The sequence below is a fragment of the Hibiscus syriacus genome, unplaced genomic scaffold (assembly GCF_006381635.1).
Source record: "Hibiscus syriacus cultivar Baekdansim isolate YM2019G1 unplaced genomic scaffold, ASM638163v2 tig00117056_pilon, whole genome shotgun sequence".
Classification (NCBI taxonomy): domain Eukaryota; kingdom Viridiplantae; phylum Streptophyta; class Magnoliopsida; order Malvales; family Malvaceae; genus Hibiscus; species Hibiscus syriacus.
In genome coordinates, this window is record NW_024063539.1 from 1,896,695 (window position 1) to 1,911,785 (window position 15,091).

General features: G+C 32.4%; 2 protein-coding genes and 2 long non-coding RNA genes across 4 annotated transcripts; 1 reads left to right on the top strand and 3 right to left on the bottom strand.

Annotated features, from left to right (window-relative positions):
* Positions 1 to 355: 355 nt before the first annotated feature.
* LOC120197880 lies at positions 356 to 4,867 on the bottom strand. Its single transcript, XM_039199277.1, has 4 exons — positions 4,754 to 4,867; positions 4,320 to 4,583; positions 3,507 to 3,725; positions 356 to 539 (listed from the first exon to the last, which is right to left on the bottom strand). The coding sequence occupies exons 1-4, from the start codon at positions 4,847 to 4,849 to the stop codon at positions 357 to 359; spliced, it is 762 nt and encodes a 253-aa protein (XP_039055208.1). The 5' UTR covers positions 4,850 to 4,867; the 3' UTR covers position 356.
* On the bottom strand, positions 1,377 to 3,003 carry LOC120197881. The gene is made up of 2 exons (XR_005523319.1): positions 2,967 to 3,003; positions 1,377 to 1,506 (listed from the first exon to the last, which is right to left on the bottom strand). It is a non-coding gene; the product is annotated as an uncharacterized LOC120197881 (long non-coding RNA).
* A 1,792-nt stretch (positions 4,868 to 6,659) lies between the features above and the next one.
* Positions 6,660 to 7,599, top strand: LOC120198356. The gene is made up of 3 exons (XR_005523361.1): positions 6,660 to 7,083; positions 7,212 to 7,320; positions 7,400 to 7,599. It is a non-coding gene; the product is annotated as an uncharacterized LOC120198356 (long non-coding RNA).
* A 5,227-nt stretch (positions 7,600 to 12,826) lies between these two features.
* On the bottom strand, positions 12,827 to 13,570 carry LOC120198147. The gene has a single exon (XM_039199523.1). It carries the CDS (start codon positions 13,568 to 13,570, stop codon positions 12,827 to 12,829), a length of 744 nt encoding a protein of 247 aa, XP_039055454.1.
* Positions 13,571 to 15,091: the final 1,521 nt, after the last annotated feature.

The following is a 15,091-nucleotide window of genomic DNA, read 5'->3' on the forward strand; positions in this document are numbered from 1 at the left end:
AGAAAAGAAATCAAGGTAGATCATGCTATTGCAGGCAAGCGAGAAAGGGGAGAGAGCACAAGAAGGAAGATACGAAAAGTGCGGAAAAAAAAAAGATAAAAGAGATCAAGGGAGATTATCAATGGAAAATCTAACTAAAAGATGTAGGAAAGTAGCGAGATCAAGGACAAGAAGGCTAAACTGCTATCAGAAGATAAGTAGCCACATGGTGCATGCAGATGAAGAGGAAAAGAACAACGAGCAGTGCTATGAAATAAAATACAGCACATATCATCAACTGAGAAAGAAGACAGGGCTTATCTTCAATTCGTATTGGTAATTTAGCTTACTCATCTTGTTTACACTTCTTTCCATGGTCACTGTCCACTGATAATCTTCCCACATAAAGCATCATTCTGCACCTTGAATACTTTATTTTCAATTCTTAATTTTGCATTCTCCTCTGCAAGTTGTGGTAAGTTACTATTAAGATTGGCATTCTTCCTCAATGATGCATTTTCATCTTTTAACTTCTCGTTTTCGAGCCTCATTGGATCAGCCTACAAAAAGAAAAACACTAATATGTTAAAAAATCTATAACATCATATTTAAGCTGTAACATTTCTGTAGGTTAACAATTGTCATGCTTTTAAAATGAGTTAACATTCATTTGAACAAGTCTACGGTCTACCACCATATGAAATCAATAATAATCTTCAGTTTTTGGAGTTAATGATAAGAATAACATCAACAAAACAGTAATTTTATATAACATCTGACATTTGTCTTATAAAATTAATCAAAAAAGAAACTAGAACTGTAAGAAAACTGTTGAGGGCACAAATGCACATAAAATAGAAATGCAAATTAACCAATATAATTATTAGCAAGTTTATGGATAACTAGTTAGAATTTATTCTTTTGAAATCCCTTAGCATAACAACGAGCTTTGTAGAGTCTTAAGACTAAAACCATGACAGCAAGATTGAGCTCTACAATAGTAAAATTGAAACAACTGGGGAAATCATGCTGATCCGGATAGAGTAATTGTACCCGATGTCGTGATTCGTGCCGGAAAAAGAAAATTATCATTAGGGCTATTAGATTTAAAGTTTGTGTGTGTGTGTGTATATATATATGAATAACATTATGTACGTTATTTTTTATATCAAATTAATGGTGTTATATTTGATGTTGAATTGTTATATATTTGATTGTTAGGAGGGACAGCCCCAAACATAAGACAGTAAAATAGATATGAAAGACATTTTTATTATTACTTGTGTTTATTTATCTCAGATGCCAAGAGTATGATTTTTATATATGTAGATGAAAACATTAAACTCCATTCAATCTTTGAAAAAGAACCGAGTTCTATTTCAGGTTTATATTTTTTGTTTAAGATTAAGAAAAACATAATGCCATCGGTGTTTTCTTGTGCAATTTTAATCCCCAAGGAAACCTAAACCATTCAGCCAAGTCTGCTTGAGTTTCTCTAAATTAGCTTTTGTTTTTTCAAGGCAAAAACTCTTTGTTGAAAGCTCTTGTTCAGCCAAAACTGAAAATGTAAAAATAAAATGCTCAAACTATACCCAAAGTTAACTAGGTGCCTAAAGAATTTTTCGTTAAAAATAGGTGTCTAACGTTTCCAACGTTACCATTTTAGGTGCACGTTTCGTAACTGTGGTTAAAATTTTTTGCTAAGTGACACATGTCACATTCTGGTAATTTTGAGAATCTATATTTAAAATAAAAAACTTAAAATATATTTTTTTAAAGAAAAAAACCAAAATTTTCTCAAATCTTAAAAAAATCCCAAAACTTTGAAAACTCTAATTTTAATCCCAATACCACGCCGACCGTTGGCCTTTGTCGTTGCCATCAACCGGACCTAACCTCAACTGCACCTCCACCCGACGAACCTCAAATCACGATTTAAACCCGATGACGACAAGGAAAAAACGCGACCTTTGCGCGTCTCCATGGGGCCTGACGGTGCGATCAACGACAATGAAGACGATGGCCAAGAAGGGCAATGGCAATGGCGACACCGGTGTCAATAGTCGTCGGTGGCAAGGGAGAAATAAGGGTTAGGGTTAGGGATTTGGGGATGATTAGGCCTGTAAACGAACCGAACGAATACAAAAGAGTGTATATTCATGTTCGTTCGTTTAATTTTAGTCGAAACAAAAGAAATGGACACGAACAACTAAATGAACAAAATTTCTTGTTCATGTTCGTTCATTGAGAAATGTAGCTTGTTCATGTTCGTTCATTAAAATGATAAACGAACACAAGTGAACGAACGTAAATGAATACAAACGAACGAACGTAAACAAACATAAAATTAACTGGGTTTATATATGATGATTTTTTTTTTTTCCAAATTATTTTAGGATTTATATTTTCTTTAATTGATTTGAGTATTTTATTTGGGTCTAAAATTAATTGGGCTTTAATAGGTTTAAAGTTAAAATTTATTAGGTCTTAATATTTCAAACGGGTATGGAGACTGGGCTAAATATAAACGAACGAACATAAATGAACAAACATAAACGAACAGATTACTGAAAGTAAATGAACAAAACAACCATTTGTTAATGTTTGTTTATTTAATTAAACGAACATAAAATCTTGTTCATGTTCGTTCATTTAATAAATAAATGAACATAAACGAACTTCTCGCCGAATGGTTCACTGAACGTTCGGGGCCTAGGGATGATTTTTGGGGATTTGAGGTTTTTTTTTGTAATTTTAGATAAATTAGGGTTTTTTATAAATATAATAAATTTTTTAAGTTTCTTTTAAAATAATTTTTCAAAAATTATTGGAACGTGACACATGTCACTTAACGGAATTTTTTAACGGCCGTTATAGCCCGGACACCTAAAATGGTAACGTTGGAAACATTAAGATACCTATTTTTAACGAAAAATTCTTTAGGCACCTAAAGTTAACTTTGGACACTTATTTTTGCATTAATCCACTAAAAAATAGAAAGCTACCGTTTGATTTAGTTCAAAAGATCAACTTCCAAACTAGTATTAGAGAATAGTTTAGCCTTGAGAAGGTGCCAACATCCATCGGTGTCACCTGATCCGTGACATTAAATTACCCTAACCCATTATAAATGGTATAGATGCTCAAATTTAAGGTTAAACCATTATTCTAATATCACTAGTAAATACTCAAACTTTAAGTTAAACTATTATTCTAATACCCTGTTTCTTAGTTTTAAGAGTGTCAAATACAAATATTTCTTCAACACATATACATTCAATTCTTTACAACTATGTTCATAGACTTGAAGGGTTGGTCCCCTATTCCATGCTAAATAGATGTGTTATAAATATTTCAATAAAAATGATGTCATGTCAAAATGGCTAGTAAATGAAGTTAAGTACTACAAAGGCCAATATTTGTTCCCACCCCTAAAAGCAATATAGAGTATCACCATTGTTTTCTTCAAGCAGAATGAAAAAAACATTCGACATTTATGCTGAGAGTATAAGAAAGTGGAGACTTACTAAAAGCCCTGAAAGTGTTCGCACAAGAACATTTTGCTTCTCATACTCGCACTTAATCTGAAGAAGATCACTCCTCAATTGCTCAATCTCTTTTTCTTGATCTCTCAAAGTTTGATTCATCAGAGAATTAGCATCTTTTAGGGATTCATTCTCTTTCATTAAAGAATCATTTTCTCCTTTAAGGTTCTCCATATTAAATTGCATTTCCATTTTGAGACTCTGTGTAGAAAGGAAGGAAAAAAGTGTTATCATTGGTAACTCAAACTACTCATCCCAACCACCAATCCTCATAAAGAGAGACCGAGAGAGATGTTAAATCATTAAGTACATTGAGAATCTATTTTTAAAAATTCTGTTTTGATCTCTCACGCGTATCTAAATTCTAATGCTTCTTTCTAGACCTGATTTGGAAGGAAAATGGAAAGAGGGTTGCAGTAAAATGATAGTTGATAACTCATGAAAGATCAGATACTCAAATGAAAAGGCCAAAGCAGAATGAGATCAACTAGAATATTTCTCGTTGGACACAAATTTAGTTAAGGATTAGTTTTTTTCCCCCTTTTAAAACAACATTTTGGATTTGCAAACTACTATTAAGACATGTCTATTTGCATTTTTAAATTAATAAAATCAAAGATGACCTTATAACTGAAAAGTAATCAAATAAACAATAATTTCATATTTTGCCTGGGTTCATATTTTATTTTCAACATTCCAAAAAGGGGAATAAAATTGCATGAAATTTGATCCCTTTTACTTAAGGCCGATCCCAATTCTTGAAAGAGAAAGGAGGTCAGGAGAAGGTAAACTCACCCTGCATCTTGCCCGATATGCCTGATCGATTTTCCTTTTCCTCTGAGCTCGTTCTGATCCATGTAAGCTTGAAAGGTTCCGTTTCAAAACTGAACCGGTGGACATGTCTGGAGATTGAAATGCTTGGGGTGTGCTAACATTACTGATCTGGCTTGGGACAATCCCACTGCTTATTGCAGGTTGATTCTGGCCCTGAACCCAGTTGGGATACAGTAAGGATCCTGGATCCCATACTTGTAGCGACGGAGAAGTTGATCTCCAATCCTGAAAGGGGGGAAAAAGAAAGAAAAACCATCAAACTTGATCATCTATGCAATGAAATTGAAATATAGTTTCGATTTATTTAGCATAAAGAAGAGAGGTACAGAATTGAATTCATCTATTTATAGGCAGTCAAGGAACAAAGAATCTACGGAGCATAAAGAAGTGCTTACCTCTTCACCATCTTCAGAGCAGCTTTCGGTGGGGCGTTTCTGAGAGTGACGAGGCTCGTTTAAACCCCACGAAATCGTCTGAAATATGTCTTCCATGGATTCGGTTTAGGTTTATCAACTCGATAGACCATATAAATAAGTAAACAGAAAAGAAAGTTCAACGATGAACTCCAAAGTCGGTGGGCCCACCGGTCGATAGTGCATATAGAGATGTGCATAATCGCAAGGGATCGCGCGATCTCTCTCTCTGTTGTTGCTTCATATGGATCGCGCGATCTTGTTTTATGTATTTTTTCCCAATCGTTTACCTGTTTTTTTAGCTTGGTATTTTTCAAAAAAATAAATCTTAATAGTGTCCTAACGAATTATAAAACCTTAAATAATACGAATTTAATAGTTAAAAAGATGATTATTATATTTTAATATTTATTATCTATAAAAAAATTTAAATTTGAACATGACATTTGTAAAAATATTTATATATTTATTATCAAGTGATTGACTTTTGAATATATACTAAATATATAATTTATTCTATTTTTATATTAGTGTTGCATTGTTTTTAATTTCTCTCATATTTTCAAAACTTTTCATAATAATTTAATTTAAAAAAATCAATGATATTTATGTTTGTGTTTAATGTATTATGAATTTATATGAAGTTCACACATTTGGTAATTCAATTTTTTATATTATTTATTTATTTTATTTGTAATGTTGACTTTAAAGTTTTATTTATCTCTGCTCTAAATAAAAAGCTTTTATTATTGATATAAATGTACAATTCTCAAATATATTTTTGAATTCCTCAACAACACAAAATCATGCTCGCGCGAGCTCAAGCATATTTGTCGGCGAAACTTAAACGCTAGGCTGTTGGTTTGTCTTTTAAAAAACTATGATGGATAAATTATGTGTTTAGTCATTTAACTATTATTTTAGTATAATTTTAATTATTTTTTTTAAATTTTATATCTAATATTATATTTTAATTATTTATCATTAAAAAATTAATAATAATATTGACGTATCATCATAAGATAATACTACATCATTATTAAAAATAAAAAATTATCATGTCAATAGTTATGATAGATATGATTTTAAAAAAAAATTGTCAAATGATCAAAATGGATTAAAGTGATAATTAAATGATTAAATACATAATTTAGCAAGAAAAAAAAATAAGTTTGTCATATTTGTGGTATTGCTGACAAGACACAAATGTCGCGCGAGCATTTTTGAAAGTTTCGAGACTACACTTCCGCGCGAGCAAAACGTGCATTTTTTTTCCGGAATAGTTGAAGGTGTTTATAAATTAGTGTTTATTTAAAAATTCTTATAGTTTCACCAATTTTCTTTGGTCATAATTAATCATTAGTCCCTGTAATATACATAATTTATGGATTTCATCTATATATTCTAATTCGATCTATTTTAGTCTTTTTTTTCTTTTTCTAAATTTTAAAATTTCAATAGTTATCCAGATGTTAGAGAGCAATATGATTAAGTTATGTATCCCGTAAGACATGAGCTCAATTCTTGATTTTGTGATTCTTAGTTATTTTATTCAAAAAATTACTAAAGTAGATAAAACAAAAGAACTATTATAATAATGTCAATTATAATCTTTAAAAATATTATTTTTATAATTTTTAATTAAAGTAATGTTGAATTGATTCGTGATATCAATTTAGTTAAAATTTTATTAGTAATATTTTTTGAAAATAAACGGTCGATTTTATTGAAATTAAATGAAACACCTTTTCCTAGACTGTGTGTGCATCAATTTCTATGGGTAAATTAATTGCATTAAACAAACAAAATCATAACTTTACTAAACGAAAAAACCATTTCTGGCCAGTCGTCTCCTCGCTTTCTTCTCTTTCTTTCTTTGAACGCACAAATGCTTGGAGTTAAGTATTGATTTATCGATCCTTCTACTCTGCTCTTCCTTCAATTGGATCTATGGTGGGTCAGTCCATCTTCTGTCCTTCGTTGCCTGCCTCGCTGTATTTTTCGGTGCCTCCTCTACCCAATATGTGTCGCTATCTCCAATAGATTTGTAAATGGCCAACAAATAGGTTGCCTTATTTCCTTCTTTTTGCACGAATCTGTACTCACACAGGCTGAAACCCTTTGCTAGTTGTAGGGCTTCCCAAATGAGCGCACTTATTTCTGAATAATGGGGTTTGGATGTGGCTAGCTTCTTCATTACCGATCTTGAATCCCCTTCCATAATCACTCGTCTAAAACCTAAATCGAGTGCTAGTTGGAGCGCATGCCCTTCTGCGGTGGCCTCTATTGCAAATGCTGATGGTACTCTCAAGGTATGTTTCCAGCATGCCCTTAATTCGAATCCATTCTCATTCCGTATAATCACACTTGACCATGCTTCTTGTTTTGCTTGAATGAAGCTTGAGTCGAAATTGATCTTTGTTATACTTTCTGGTGGCAGACTCCATCTCACAACACTTGCTAGCACAGGTTCATGGATTCTATTGTTGGCTATGATAAATTGCTGGCAATGAATTTGAATGAATATGATGGTTTCTTCTGCTCGAAAGGTTTTCCTTTCATTCACTCTTTTGTTTCGTGCATACCATAAGGCCCATATGGTTACTAATGCTTCACTGTATTTTGTAGGTGGGACATTGGCAAATAACCAACTAAGTCATTCTTTAGAATTCCAGTTCAAACTCTGCATTGGCCACTGGTAAACTAACTTTTGTCAGACCGCCAATGCTAGCGTGCAGTCATTGATAATGTGTAGTCATGTTTCAATTTGATTATGGCACAAATTGCAATATGGTTCGTTTGTAACATGTTTGTGAAATAACATCTATTTTGTTGGGGCATAATCATTGCATAACTTCCATACCTGAATTTTTATCTTTCTTTGGCATTCTGTGGACCACAACTTCTTGAACACGTTTGTATATGGATCTTGAATATCGTTATTTTGCATGAGTAGTTTATATTCACTACGAACGGAGTATTCACCTGAATGTTCTCCACCCGAGACTTGTATGTCGTTTTGTTCAAATCTCGAGATTGGGATGGATTTAATCAATTCAACTTCTTCGGTAATAAACACTTTGTTTATGGTCTCCACTCGCCATTCATTGGTGTCGTTGTCAATTATTTCAGTTACTCTCTCAATTTCATCTCTTCTTTGTGAACCAATGAGTTTTGGTTTATCTGCTGATAACCAGTAATCACTCCAAATTGAAATATTCATTTGATTGCCCACATTCTATCTTAATCACTTTTTCAGTAAACCTCTTGCACTCCATATATTGTGTCATATATAGGATGGATGGTTTCCCAGATTCGCTCCTAGGAAACTCGAGGTAGGAAAGTACTTTGCTCGTAACATTCTGCTTACTAATGAAGTTGGGTTCTTTAGAATTCTCCAACCTTGCTTAGCTAATAGGGTGATGTTAAACTTCTATAGATCTCGAAATCCCATTTCTCATTCTTTCAGTTTACTTGGTTTATCCCAAGATGCCCAATGGATGCCTTTTTTCTCAGCTTATTTTTGCCATCAGAATCGTTTCATCAATTTTTCAGTTTTTCGTAGATTGATTTGGTAATAAGAAGCAGTTCATAACAAATACAGGTAGCGCCTGCAATATTGATTTTATAAAAACCTCATTTATTCCTTGGGATAGTGTTCTCGTACTCCAAGAGTTAATTCGTGCCCGCATACGTTCTTTCATTGAGATGAATGCCTGTCTATTTTTCCTACCAATCAGTGAAGGTTGACCTAAATATTTCTCTGGGTTTGTCTCGCTTTCTACTTTTAGGATTCGTCGAACATTACCTAGATTTGAATCAATGACATTTGAACTAAAGGACAAACCTGAATTGTCGAAATTAATTCTCTGGCTAGAATTACTTCCATAAGTTCATAAGATATCCTTTAAATCGCTTGTTGCTCTTTTCGTGGCTTTCTCAAAGATTAAGCACTCATCCGTAAAAAAGTAAGCATGTGATGGTAGGGGCATACTTGTTAAGTTTTTCTCATTTTAATGAGCCCAATGCCTCCGCTTATTTTAGTAGGGCTGAGAACCCTTCACTGCATATTAAGAACAAATACGAACTCAGTGGATCTCCCAGTCGAAGGCCTGGATCTCTCTGTCAAAGGCCTCTTTGAGGTTTAAAAGCTTCTCCTACTTGACCACTTATAATTACCGAATAAGATAATGTAGAAATACACTGTGCAATAATTCTTATCTAGTTACTTTTAAACCCTAGTTTTTCCATCATTTGACATGGGTATGGCCACTCCACTCTGTCATTTGCCTTACTCGTGTCCAATTTCAAAGCAAAATATCATTTTCCTTCTCGCTTTTGGATAAAAGAGTGTAGAAATTCGTATGTTGTAATGATGTTATCTGCAATAAATCTCCCTGGGACAAAAACACTTTGAGCTTCGTCAATACACAGATGTAGATGTTATTGCATTCTCTTAACCAATATTTTTGCTATTATTTTGTATACCACGTTACACAAGCTTATCGGTCTGAAGTGTGTTAAGTTTCATGGGGATTTGACTTTTTGAATCAGTATTATATCAGTTATATTTATGGGCTTCATATCTTGTGTTTCATTCAGTAGCCTATGCGGGAACTTCTGTTGTGCGGCGCTTAAAATTTAGTGTGACTTGTTAAATAAGTGATTGGTTAAAATTTAGATCGATTATATTATATCATTTAACCGAAAATATTATCAAGTACAATAATATATTAGGTAGTGTTTATATAATGTAATAGGTAGCGCTTATATTGACATTTTTTCTAACTAAACAGGTATATTTAAACATGTATATTTAAACCGGTAACATTGTAAATTTACCTATTACATTATAATTATCGGTTTTGATGTTTTTGGGATTGATACAATTTTAAATGTATTCACACTTTATGCATGCACCTTGTTGTGCTTTCATTTTGGGAAAAAAGTATCGACACATATTTAAAGAGTGTCGATACATAATGTAAACCTATTTGCTAATTAACCAGTATATTTTTACCGGTTACATTGTAAATTTACCTGTTTCTGGGTTTTTGTTCTTTGAGAAACTGATAACATGTTGGTTTTTCAATGTTATTCTTTTGTTACTGCAAAGTTTTTGTTCTTTTTTTACTGGGTTTTGCTTAAAATATCCAACTTTTTGTATTAAAAAATGAAAAATCTGAAATAAAAATGACCACACAAGCACACTTTTTTACTACCGGTTTTGTCATTTCGAGACCGATTTTGTTATATTTTTACCTGTTATATTGTTGTTGATCGATACATTTTTATAAAGTATCGACACTTTATTGGCACTATAACTTCTTTTCTTTTAAATTCCAAAAGTGTCGATACCGGTTTTGTCATATTTTTACCTGTTATATTGTTATGGATCGATACAATTTTATAAAGTATCGACACTTTATTAGCGCTATAATTTCTTCTCTTTTAAATTCCAAAAGTGTCGATACTTATAATAAAGTATCGACACTATCAACATATCCGGTAGCGTTTTACCTGTTTTGTCATTTATAGACCGGTTTTGTCATTTTTTACCTGTTATATTGTTATGGATCGATACATTTTTATAAAGTATCAACACTTTCAATATATCCGGTAGCGTTTTACCTGTTTTGTCATTTATAGACCGATTTTGTCATTTTTTTTACCTGTTATATTGTTATGGATCGATACATTTTTATAAAGTATCGACACTTTCAATATATCCGGTAGCGCTTTACCTGTTTTTTCATTTATAGACCAGTTTTGTCATTTTTTTATCTGTTATATTGTTATGGATCGATACATTTTTATAAAGTATCGACACTTTCAATATATCCGGTAGCGCTTTACCTGTTTTGTCATTTATAGACCGATTTTGTCATTTTTTTACCTGTTATATTGTTATGGATCAATATATTTTTATAAAGTATTTACACAAACCAACAAACTAAGTTTGCCGGTTGCCAAATTTTTTAATATTTCTTCATGATTTCCACTTATTACATTATTATTACTTGATATTTCCGGTAGAGCTAAATCAAATTTATCAAATATCTTTTAATATATCCGGTAACACCGTATATTAATCATATATTAATCTGCCTTTCCAGAGATAATCCCCCTATGCAGTACTCCGCTACTTCTTTCCCCACAATGTGCCAGAATCTTTGGTAGAATATTACCCCAATGACATCCTCTCCTGATGCTTTGAGGGGACTCATTAATTTAACTATCCTTGTGACTTCTTCAACAGTAAATAGTTTGCACAACTTAGCGTTGATTTCGTTAGTTATGCAGGGTTCAACTCCACTCAATAATACTTCATTCGTCTCTTCGATTTCTGTAGTGAACAGATCTGAAAAATATCTTACTACTAAATCTTGAATAACTGATTCATATTCATATTGATCTCTCATTTCATTCTCTAAATTTTTAATTCTATTATGCTTCTTTCGTTGGGTTGTATAACGGTGGAATAAGTGTATGTTGTTATCTCCTCTTTTCAGCCAATTGGCCCTTGCCTCTATTCCCAATAGAATTTAGCCTTGTCGATTTCCATGTTTAGATGGAGTTTTGTTTCTATTATTTCACCTAGATTCTCCTCCGTTGGGTCCAATTCTATCATCTCGTCCAATTTTTGTTGGAAGGCTCGTTCTGTGAAACCCTTTCCCCCATTTCCAATTGAAACCACTGATCAAGACCTATTCGTATGCGATCGAGTTTTTCTAAAACAGTACCTGCTTGTGTTGTCCAAATATATTCCACTTCTTTCATGTATGAGTCTTCTAATAGTCAAAATGCCTCAAATATAAAGTGTCGGCGTCGCTTGATTGAATGTTCGTCCGATGGTGTCAGTAATAGTGGACAATGATCAAAGAATGAGCGTATTAGATGAGACAAAGTATTACCGTTGAATAGGTATATCCAAGCCATGTTTTCCACTCCTCTGTCTAGTTGTTCATAGATGCTATTATCTGCTCGTCTTCCCATCTCCCATGTGTACTAACTTCCGTTGAATCCGATATCTACCATGCCACAGTCTTCAAGGGTTTGTCTGAATTCTAGCATTTGTCGTTTGTTGCGCTCTAATCCCAATTGTTTTTCGTGGGAATATAGGATTTTATTGAAGACTCTCATTATCAGCCATGGTTCATTCGGGTTGTCGTTCAGTTGTCGCATTAGGTTCCAAGATTCCATTCTTCTGTGTTCTTCTGGTGCTCCATAAAATCCTGTGAATCTCCAATTACGTTTTGCTTCACCTTCCTGAATTGTTACATCTATGTGAGAACTTGAGTATTATGATTTTCACTTCCTCATTCCACGCGATACATAAGTCTCCGTTGCTTCCTTGCGATTCTACTTCTATTCCTTTACTAATACCCAATCATCTTCTATCTCGTATCATTCTAGTGTTCTGTAATTTTGTTTCTATCAAGAAAATTACAAATGGGTTAATATCTCTCAGCATGTGCCGGAGATGGTCTACCGTCCGGGGATACCCCAAGCCCCGAACGTTCCAACTTAGAAGTTTCATTACGTCCGGCTGGCCTGTGTTCTCAGGCATGCTGATATCTTTTCTTTTTCATTCGGGGAATCGTGCCTTGTTGAGCTTGAAACCTTTGAATGTGTGTTTCTTTGCCTCTTTATGCCTTCTTATTTTTCCATAGGGGATTCTTCTTCTTCGCCGATCATGATTACATCAGAGGATAAGTTTAGTCCTATCTTTATATCTCAGGCCTGCTGATATCTTTTCTTTGTCATTCGGGAAATCGTGCCTTGTTGATCTTGAGACCTTTGAATGAGTGTTTCTTTTCCTCTTTATGCCTTCTTCTTTTTCCATAGGGGATTCTTCTTCTGCGCCGATCATTATTACATCAGAGGATAAGTTCAATCCTGTCTTTATATCATTTCTTATATGCATCTATTTTAGTATTGGGTTTATCCAGCTTGCTTGCCCTATCCCTGTTGGATTTATGTTTTGAATCGATTTGAACTCAATATTGATCGTTCTTCCTGCTGGTTTTGTTGGTGAGTTTGAGTATTCTTCCATTAGCCAAGGGCTAGCATGGACCGACCTTTGACTGGGGGTGCTTTAAGCGAAGCATCTCGTACGGGTAATAGGTCCTTATGTGTTAATCGTAGTGGACAAAATCCTTCTCTATGGCCTAGCTTTCCACAGAGGTAGCAAAATAGCTTTAGTTTTTCGTACTGGAAGGTCGTGTATGTAAACTTCCCATTAGCTAACGCCAGCTTTTTTTCTGGGAGCCGTACATCAAGACGAATACAAGCTCTTATGCTTCCTCGGTATCCCAATGTCACCGTTGTCGCATCATAGGCCAGGAACTTACCAATAAAGTTTTCGATTTGCTTGGCTATTTGTTCTGATATATATCCCACTGGTAATTTGTTTATTTGAATCCAAAAATCCACAAAGTGGAGAGGTATTTTCATAGGATCGTCTTGTTCTTGAAGCATGTGAAAAACTAAAATATGAGAATTAAAACACCATGGCCCTTCGCTTTCGATTATGTCCGCATCTACTTCATTATAAAGTCTGAATAGTAAACGACCTTCTCCAAGTTTCGTGATTGAGATGCCTCCAATTGGATGCCAAACGTTTGCCATCATAGAACGCATTGCTGGATAATTTATCATGCTATACGTTAGGTAGAAACCAATGAAACAGTATTGCAGCGACATCCCTTTTTCTGTTCCTTGTTGATCGATAAATATTGCTTCTTCTTCATCTTCCTGTAAGTTTAATTCTTCCATTGTTTGATGCAGGTCTCCCATGCTTGTTGGATAGGTTTTGATTGCACCAGATTGTTTACTACATCATTGTGGTTTTCTGAAGAACTCAAAGCAAAATAAATTTGATTAGTAATATAAATATGAATTATATATACAAATAAATGCATAATTTAAAAGTGAATAAAATATTTTTTATCAAAAAATAAAGTGAATGAAATAATATGTCATGTAAATGTGTGTAATGTAAAATGGGGCATAGGTTAAGAAATTATTAGCAAGTGATCTTTTAAACAAGATCTAATTACCCAAAAGTATGCTTACTTTGCTGCTGTACTCTGCTTGGTTCACCGTTGGACTCACTTTTTTTTTTTTTTAAATAACACTTGGTTATTTAAAAGAAAAAAAAATCAATTTTTTAGTCTTAGTTGACATTAATTTCTAAGATCGATCTTATATAATTTCCCCTCCTTACCCTTATAAAGAACATAAATAATATATATATAAACTTTACATAATATAAAACTAAATTTGAGTATTTATTAATATAAAATCATTAATTTTAAAAATATAAAACTATAGTATTCAATTTTCTTTCTCTTGTGTCGTTCATCTCTTGATTTTTTATATTTTCTAATCATTAACAATGACATCAATCTTTGACTAGTCATTGATAGTTGATTTTTTTATTCCTTCTTATCCCCCACAATTTGAATTATGTTATTTTTTTTAATTAATCTTCCCTTTTTGTATGAAATTATGGATAATTTTATCTGTTTTTAAAAGCATGCACTTTGTATATCACACATTTTTTTTTGTTAAAGTTTGATTTCACATTACCTTTTCAAATTCAAATATCGTTTATTTGGTTATTCTATTGACATATCTATTCTTTCTACTTAGCATTCGATATTGATAAACGTTCGTAATTATAGATGATAGGTCACGATTACATTGTAGTAATATTAGTTTCTCAACAAGCAATCATTCTTATATATATTTTTATGTTAGTGTCGATGATGTTATCCTAGAAATATTTATTATTTACGTGATTTTAAACATATTTTTATTTAATAAAATTAGTTAGTAATATTAGTAAGATTTTTAAAACAAATTTAAACCTAAAGTTTATTGACAGATTTATTTTTTGAGACATTAAAAAATTCTATTCTCTACTATTCAAATCAAAATTATCATATAGACAAGTTAATTTCAAAGATAATCGAAAATTCTTTTAGATCAAGAGTATGTTGAGAATAGTAAATATTCAGTTTAGGCTTAAGCAACTTTATATATACTTTAAAAATATATACAAATTTATAATTTATTTTTCAAAATTCTATAAATATTTTTTATATTGCAATTGCAGAGTCTTTTTAAATTCTTTAAAACTTCATAATGTTTAAAATTTCTTTAAAAACCCTAATAACAAAAAGATCAATCATCATAATTCAATAAATAATGCGAAGCACAAATTTAAATAATATTTTATAAAAAATAATTTAAAAGAAATAATTATATTTTACAAGATTAATTAATTTAAGACTTGTTAAATTATAAATTAAA

What these genes read in the sequence shown, in the direction of transcription:
- LOC120197880 (XM_039199277.1), bottom strand. Translation starts at nt 4,849, where the DNA reads ATGGAAGACATATTTCAGACGATTTCGTGGGGTTTAAACGAGCCTCGT. An exon ending in GCTCTGAAGATGGTGAAGAG is followed by an intron (nt 4,584 to 4,753) that starts GTAAGCACTTCT and finishes CCCCCCTTTCAG; the next exon opens with GATTGGAGATCAACTTCTCC. An exon ending in GAACACTTTCAGGGCTTTTA is followed by an intron (nt 540 to 3,506) that starts GTAAGTCTCCAC and finishes TTCTTTTTGTAG; the next exon opens with GCTGATCCAATGAGGCTCGA.
- LOC120198147 (XM_039199523.1), bottom strand. Translation starts at nt 13,570, where the DNA reads ATGGGAGACCTGCATCAAACAATGGAAGAATTAAACTTACAGGAAGAT.